The 8149-nt window shown below is 41.4% G+C and overlaps 3 protein-coding genes and 1 pseudogene across 3 annotated transcripts; 1 reads left to right on the forward strand and 3 right to left on the reverse strand.

Moving 5' to 3' along the window:
• The first annotated feature begins 666 nt into the window (after positions 1 to 666).
• Positions 667 to 1733, forward strand: LOC129775893 (proteasome subunit alpha type-2). Its single transcript, XM_055781111.1, has 3 exons — positions 667 to 834; positions 890 to 1222; positions 1288 to 1733. Exons 1-3 carry the CDS (start codon positions 794 to 796, stop codon positions 1616 to 1618), a joined length of 705 nt encoding a protein of 234 aa, XP_055637086.1. The 5' UTR covers positions 667 to 793; the 3' UTR covers positions 1619 to 1733.
• Positions 1729 to 3116, reverse strand: LOC129775892 (uncharacterized). Its single transcript, XM_055781110.1, has 4 exons — positions 2954 to 3116; positions 2822 to 2880; positions 2468 to 2759; positions 1729 to 2414 (listed from the first exon to the last, which is right to left on the reverse strand). Exons 1-4 carry the CDS (start codon positions 2982 to 2984, stop codon positions 1843 to 1845), a joined length of 954 nt encoding a protein of 317 aa, XP_055637085.1. The 5' UTR covers positions 2985 to 3116; the 3' UTR covers positions 1729 to 1842.
• Positions 3117 to 6131: 3015 nt separating this feature from the next.
• On the reverse strand, positions 6132 to 6302 carry LOC129780738 (U4 spliceosomal RNA; annotated as a pseudogene).
• A 34-nt stretch (positions 6303 to 6336) lies between these two features.
• LOC129776968 (interleukin enhancer-binding factor 2 homolog) lies at positions 6337 to 7907 on the reverse strand. Its single transcript, XM_055782959.1, has 2 exons — positions 7768 to 7907; positions 6337 to 7670 (listed from the first exon to the last, which is right to left on the reverse strand). The coding sequence occupies exon 2, from the start codon at positions 7660 to 7662 to the stop codon at positions 6466 to 6468; it is 1197 nt and encodes a 398-aa protein (XP_055638934.1). The 5' UTR covers positions 7663 to 7670; positions 7768 to 7907; the 3' UTR covers positions 6337 to 6465.
• Positions 7908 to 8149: the final 242 nt, after the last annotated feature.

The raw sequence follows: 8149 nt of genomic DNA on the forward strand, positions 1-8149 counted from the left end.
GATAGAACGACGCAAATTGACCAAGTGTCGCGAGATGGCGCAGCGCTAATAAGAAGCGGCTCGTGTGACGCTGTGGCTGAACCACAGTTTCTCGTGCTGATCGTGCCGGAAGTGGTGGTTGTGTTGTTAAATACATATGTAGCGCAATTGTGTGTGAGTGAAACTGTTTGTCAAAGAACATCGGTAGTGCGTTTCAAAACAAGTTTATTTTGCAGCTTTTCGAGAATATTGTATAATTTTCTTCGTTTTGTTCCCAAAAATTGATTATGGAGGAGGAGAAATTAATTGAAGCGGTGAGAAAGCACGGGTTGCTTTATGATACAAGTGATGCTAACTATATGAAGGTCAAAATGAAGAATCGGATTTGGGGAGAACTTGCAAAGGAATTAAATTTGAAAGATGGTTAACAGTTATTTCATAACTTTGAAGTTTCTATGTGTGTTTTATGCGGCTATTATTGCAGGGGAAGAAGCTAGAAATGTGGCTTTCCAAGATGGCTGATTTCCAAGATGGCTGAAGAGTGGTTTTAGCAAGTTGGCCCACCTTAGGATATACTTCTATGCGCCTTGGGCTACACTTCTTACCATATATACATCTCGATTCACAGCGTAAAGTGACAGCTCGCGATGATTTTCTTATTCATTTTGTGTGTTCATGCTTTATGTTCGCTTTCAAACTGTCATCTGCCACACACCGTGAATAAGCTGTTTCGGCAAAGTTCATCAACGAGTGCGATTCTGGATTACAATCGTGTTTATTGGTTCAAATATTGTAGTAATTAGGGTGTCTGAAAATGGCATCGGAGCGTTACAGCTTTTCGCTGACTACGTTCAGGTAATTTTGTTCGAATGATTAATTGATTTGTTACCTTTATACTTGGCAATTTCAGTCCTTCCGGGAAACTGGTCCAGATTGAGTATGCATTGGCAGCGGTCGCTGCGGGGGCACCATCTGTTGGTATCAAGGCTTCAAATGGGGTTGTGATTGCCACCGAGAACAAGCAGAAATCCATTTTGTACGATGAACACAGCGTTCACAAAGTTGAATTGGTCACAAAACACATTGGTATGATTTACTCCGGGATGGGCCCGGATTACAGACTACTGGTGAAACAAGCGCGCAAGATCGCTCAGAACTATTTCCTCACCTATAGGGAACCGATTCCTACTTCGCAGTTGGTGCAGAAAATTGCCACTGTGATGCAGGAATATACGCAATCTGGGTAGGCCAATCGTGGAATATCCAACTTGAGCTGTATCTAAATAAAAAAAATCGTTTACGTTACAGTGGTGTGCGACCGTTTGGGGTTTCGCTGCTGATTTGCGGCTGGGATGAAGATCGTCCTTATCTTTTCCAGTGCGATCCTTCAGGAGCATACTTCGCCTGGAAGGCAACGGCCATGGGCAAAAATGCTATAAATGGCAAAACTTTTCTGGAGAAGCGATACAGCGAAGACCTGGAGCTGGACGATGCGGTCCATACAGCGATTTTGACTTTGAAGGAAGGGTTCGAGGGTCAAATGACTGCTGATAACATCGAAGTTGGCATTTGCGATGCCAACGGTTTCCGCCGACTAGACCCATCGGATGTTAAGGATTATCTGGCTAATATTCCGTAAATAATATAGTTTTGTCGAGATAAAACATAGTAACAAATTTTGCTTGTAACTGTGTAACCCATTGCGGATAAATAATTACTTTTCTGGTATTCAATAAATAAAAAGGTATTCCGATTTTTTCTAAGTCTTATATTAATTAAGTAACATGGTTCACTATGATATGAGTCAAATGTTGTAATTCAGAGAGCTAAAGTGTACTATAAGAACGCTGGATAAGCTTAAGCTTAAGCACATGGATCGTTCCAGCTGTTGAAATGAGCACAACTTACTCTCACGTTATGAGACTTTGGTATCGGGATACGAAAAATTTTCCCTTGTGGATAGCATACACACAATTTGTATTGACTATTTCCCGACCGAAGTCCCTGCTCACCTTGAACTATCGGCAAACTATTAACGTTGATGTAAACCCCGTTTCCTCCTGTAATTACCATGCTACCATTGTCTGATTTCAAATAAATATTTTGATCCGCTGACCAGATGATTTCCTTTGCTTCCAATCGTGTTCCCTCGGTTCCCTTAAGGGTAAATTTATTGCGAGTTTGGAATTTCAACGTTCCATTGATGGGGGATGCAATTCTACCGGCGTAAATGAGATTGGTGTGCAGCATATTGGCTCCCTGTGGCATATTGTAGCTTGGTCTAGTAGTAGTGAAAATCTGCCTTCCAGACGTCGAATCCTTTATCTCGAAATGATTTATTCCCTTGAAAATGCTCCCATTCTTGGAAAGGGTGATCTTATTGTGTGAATGTCCATTACGATTCACCAAGTTGACCGACACCGGACCGCTGTCACCTAAAACGATAATTAATTGTAATATGTTCTATTATCAGTAATCCTCCACTAACCAGTTATTTCGACAGGTTCTTCATGGAACCCTTCTATTTTGCCGTCTTGCTTGTAGAGACGGTCGAAATCGATGTTTCCGAAAAATTTGACCGTTTCTTCTCCCTGTATCAACTCGATGTTTTCCATACCCTTATAAATCTTCAGTATTCCAGTTATAGCCAAGGTGAGACACAAATTTCCCAGCGCCAGAGAGAAGAGTAAAATAATTATGATCCAGAATGCGAAAGAATTCTTCTCATTATACAACTGGCACTTGGCCATATCGTACTTTTCCTCCATGTGATACGTTTTCTGCAATTTGAGAATGTAATTGTTATCACTGAACTTAGTAATAATGGATCTACAAATCTTACCCCCATTGTAATAGGATGCTGTCTGCTGTTATAGGATCGATAGAGGAAAATGACAATATCTAGAAGATGGAAAATGTGTATTTTTGCTCTGAGAAAAATAATTTTCTCTCATTTTCCTCACTGAGTATTTACCTTCATTCAAGAATGCCGTTGTTCGTTGCATGCAACTTTACACGCGAGACTGCAATTGAATTCTTCGTATTTAACACACAGAATCATAATTTTATTTTTTGTGGGATGTGTTTCCGTTTCCAAAGTAGAATCGGGATCCAAGTTTGATGACCTGATTGACTTCTAATATCCACCTTTTTTAAGTTTCATTAATATATTCGAATTCGATGTTATTTGTATGTCAAAAGATGAACCTCAATGATAAATTTCGTGGTTGTAGTTATGAGTTATGTAGTTATGATTCACTAAACCACCTTTTTTTCTTCAGTTAGGTGTGAACTACAAGTAAATGTCCTGAGGACTTTCTTATTAACACATTGCGGATCGCTCACGAGTTTTCTCGTGTTTCGCGTTACGTCTATTACGGATGGATCATCCGTGTTTTCTACACTTGATGGTCAAATTCTTGGTCTGCCAAGAATCTAACAAGGCCTACCGATGGCTCGTCTTCGTCTCATCCACATCGAAGGAAACGATCTCATTCGTGGAATCCGAACAAATGAAGCGTATAAGTTTGCCCTAAATCGTGCAGTCCCTCCTGTGTCAAGACTCAGTAAATGTATTTTATTTATTTACTATGACTATATCTCTCATTGAGATCTGATTCACTACTTTTCATTCAATAAAACCGATCCATGGCTGGAGTTTTCCAACTTCCGACTGCAACGATTCTTGCCAAGTCTTGCTCCAAAGTGGCTCCACTCAATTATTCCTAAGGTTAGCCTCAAACCATGGTTCAAAAGTCTGGACTTGAGTCGGGACTTTATTCGCACCTTCTCCCGACTCATGTCCAATCACTGTACGTTAGACGCGTTACTCTTTCGTATTAATCTTGCCGACAACAATCTTTGTGTTTGCGGCCAAAGTTACCACGACATCGAGCACGTTGTTGGTCGTGCGAGTTGTATCTTGTCGCTGGATCGAATTTAGAAAACTCCCTTCGGACTAGAGGAAGACATCCCAATGTACCGGTGAGAGATGTTTTGGCTCGGTTAGAGCTTGATTACATGTCCCAAATCTATATTTTCCTTAAAGCTATCGATGTTCGTGTGTGATTATCTATATATCCTTATATCCTTTGCGAGCAATTGGTCCCCTTGCTACAAACAGTAGAATAAGTTGTAATGTAAATACACAATAGATATACGAATAGATTTAAGAATTGAGTGTGTGAGATTATCATTATTGTAACAATTTCCTCATATCCCATCCTTTTCCTGAAAAAAATATGTCACCCTTCTAAACTCGAGTAGACCGCGAGTAATCAGTTTTCTACCTTACTTTCCTTAGGTTTAATAAAATGTTTATGTATAGTAATAAAAATATAGTTAAGAATTCGGCTCCTTTAAACTTATGTAACTGAGCCTGTAAAAATAAACGAATTTAATAAAAAAAAAAGTCCTGCACCACCTCGCAATCTGGGCTCCTCTCCTTCTTGTTCCTATCGGATTCGATGCGAACACCATCTTTGCAGGGCTGCTGTCTGGCAATCTTGCAACATACCCAGCCCATCGCACACATCCAGCTTTGGCGACTTTCTGGATGCTGGGTTCGCCGTAGAGTTGCGCCAGTTCGTGGTTCATTCTCCTTCTGCATACTCCGTTTTCCTGTACACCACCGTATATTGTTCTGAGCACAAGGCGTTCGAAAACACCAAGCACTTGTGAGTCCTCTTTAAGCATCGTCCATGCTTCGTGCCCATTGAGAAAAACCGGTCGAATTAAGGATTTGTACATGGTACACTTCGTACAGGGTCGGAGTTTGTTGGACCTCAAGGATTTGCGGAGCCCATAGTAAGCACGACTTCCATTGACTATGCGTCTTCGAATTTCACGGTTGTTGCTGCCGTCAGTTGCTATCAACGAGCCAAGGTAGACAAATTCCTCTACCACCTTGAGCTCGTCGCCGTCGATCACAACACTACTACCAAGAAGAACTCTGTTGTGATCACTCCCTCTTCCTAGCATGTATTTAGGCTTAAACGCATTGATCCCAAGTCCAATCAGCCTTGCTTCGTGTTTCAGTCGGGTATACAACTAGACTAGATTTGTTGAAAATCGTTCCGCATGTTGAAGCCCGTTCTCTGCATAATACCTTCCAGCGCCAGGCTGAAGAGCAGACAGAGGAGTCCATCGCCTTGTCGAAGTCCCTTGTAAGTCTCAAATGATTCCGACAGCTCACCTGAGATCCGCACACCGTTCATCGTTGCCCGAATCAGTCTTGTCAGCTTTCGGGGGGAGCCGAGTTCATCTGTGATCCTCCATGTTGAAATTGCGGGCTCTCAATATTTCCGAAAGAATTCGGGTACTTGCAAGGAAGTTGAGAGACTTGCAGTTCCATGTTCCGAGTTTCCAATCTCTTGTTCGTGCTTTTTGCGTGGGTCTAGTCCGATTGTCCTGTCTCGAATTTCTTTGTGTATTTTCCAGTGCGTTTCATTTTTACGGATGGCTTGCAGAGCCTGCACCTGCATTAATTGTAGGATAACTGATATTTTGTGAGTGATATTTTTTGACTGGTTAAGTTATGTAGCCATCCAACTGGCCAGCATTTCTCGGTCTTCCCATTTCTTCATTCTCTTCCATACACAATCAGAAATTCCACAGAATGGTTCTGGACCAGTGAAGATAAAAGGCATTTGGACATAAATATCGACGTATTCATATAATACTTTCTCCATATGTTTGAACAGTATTAATGATAAACTATTGGCTTGAATGCTTTTGTGAGTGGTTTATCACGTTTCCCAGCTTTTGGAATGAAGACAATTTTAACGAGTCTCAATGTGGAAGGAATGTGTTCTAGTATCAGACTTGCCTTAAAAATATCGATTAGAGATGAAATTAGCTTTGATTCTTCTTTTTGAATCAAAGCTAGAAAAATCCGATCTGCACCTGCATATATGTAAGGTTGAAAGGATCTCACCGCGTTTTCTAATCTAGCCCTCGTGAAAACCAGTTCAGCAACTATGTTTGCTTTTTCAGTTCCTGTGAGACGCCTTTTGGAGCATTTCATGTCACTGTTATAGCTATGACTAATGACAGAATGAACAGATGCAGATCCCGGGAAGCAAGTTCTCATCAGTGAATCTTGGAGTCCTCTTCCGGAATAGTCCATCAGTATATCCGGAGCTCGTAAGAAACTCAATTGAATCGCGCTATTGAGAATGTAATAATTATGAAAAATGACTGTAGACAAATTTAAGAGACTAAAAATCAGAACCTCGCCATGGAGTAAACTATTATTTTTCAACTAGCAATAATCGTTCCTCGGTAAAACCTCATTTGTTACGATATCGACACTGCACAAAGTTAAACTATTCTTGTGAAACATGAAATAAAAGAGCGTTAAGTTGCACACTGTAGTTTATTTTATTAAATTAAAAAGCGTGGATAGTTATTTATGGAAAGTTACAATCTAGAAATGCATTCTTTTGGCTCGATCAAATGTTCAGTTCCATCTGCTCCAGAGCCTTATTACTCGCCACTGTCATCCTCCATTGCGGACTCCTCAACGCACTCCATGTCTTCTTCCTCGCCATCCTTTTTCTCCGCCGGCTTCACATACGCCGGTTCCATTGGTGAAACTACCACACCGTCCCAGACGGACATTTCCTTCGCTACGGTGGTGTTCTCAACGAACCCGAGAATGTGTTTGTATCCACCGTGAGCCAACACACGCACCAGTGTCTGGGCTGTCATGCAGCATTCATCCTGCTGGACAAGGCTCATCGATGTGTGCACCCGGATGTGACCGACCTCACATGGATCCGTTATGCCGGCTGATCCCGGTACGAAAAGTCCCGAAGCTAGTAACTGAAAAATCCTCCTAAAAGCCAAATTGACTGGGAGCGCTTGGCGGCTAGGATTGTTCATGATGGCTGAATGAGCCAGCAGATCACAGATCCATGGGTTCAGAGGAGAGAAACCGTCGAAACGTTTTGAGAGATCTTTGAGAATTCGAATCAATACTTTGATAGTCGAATGATGGGCATTCTCCTCAAACCAACGGGCATGTCTGATCGATGCTAGGTGACTTTGAACAACTTTGAAATCGAGATGTTTTTCAGTGTCGAGTTTGCGAATATTTTGCGGTAAGGTTCCAATCAGGCAACGCACCTTGGCTAACGAATTGGAAATCTCGAAGCATTTTTCACTATGCTCCAAAGAAATCGCTTCAGCTTTCGGAACAACCTCTGTTTTCATTGATTTTTGGATATCTTCCTCGACTTTTTTGCCCAACACCTCGGCGACGTCTTTTGTTGGGAGTGTCTTCAAGATTATAACAATATCGGCGACATTATGTCCTGCCATCATGGTTCCTTTCTTGAACGATCCCACTTGGCGTACTTCGTCCAGCTGACATTTGGTGAAATCCCCAGGGGCAACAACCAAGTTGTCCAACACGGCCTGCACCTTGGTTACCAGATTGGAAATGGCCGTCTGTTCCTGTGAAGTTGGGTTCAAATCTTGGCTGCGCTTGAGCAGTGCATTTGTCAGCACCGAATCATCAGGCGGAGAAGAAACTCTTGGGAATGCTGGCTCAGCTAGCGTCAAATCGAAAGGATGCCGGGGCAAGAAACTTTTCTTGTTCATAAAAGGTACGCCACGCATTCCTCGCATACCCATGCCCATTCCGCCGCGACCTCCTCTCATCATTCCGGATCGAACCATGACGATTGCTGTCAGTAAATACGAAATATATGAATAATTTATAATATTTATAAAATAAATGATACATATTCAATGATACAAATTTAAATATTTGCATATACTCACCAAATTATTTCCACTACTAGAGAATGGAAGCCTGAAACTCCAGGAAAGTATTTTATTGAGCCGGTCAAACACGCAGAGTCTGTGTTGAGAAAAAGTTTGACAATACAACAAATTTGGCTAAAACCAGAGTAGAATCCAGTATTTTCCAATCAAATAATAATTTTTATCAAGCGACACTCACGCCATCAACCGGCTACTAGTGACACAGTAGAACCCAATGAGTACATATGAGGTGGAGCAGTAGGCCGAGTATATTTGTATTGGTAAACAAAATATGGTGTTGTCATTATTTGTATTCAATATGGAATGCATATGGAAAAGACGAAACAATATTTAAATAAAATTTTCACTCTCTCCCCTTCATAGAAACGAACAAATTTTC

This window comes from Toxorhynchites rutilus, chromosome 3, assembly GCF_029784135.1.
Source record: "Toxorhynchites rutilus septentrionalis strain SRP chromosome 3, ASM2978413v1, whole genome shotgun sequence".
Taxonomy (NCBI): Eukaryota; Metazoa; Arthropoda; class Insecta; order Diptera; family Culicidae; genus Toxorhynchites; species Toxorhynchites rutilus.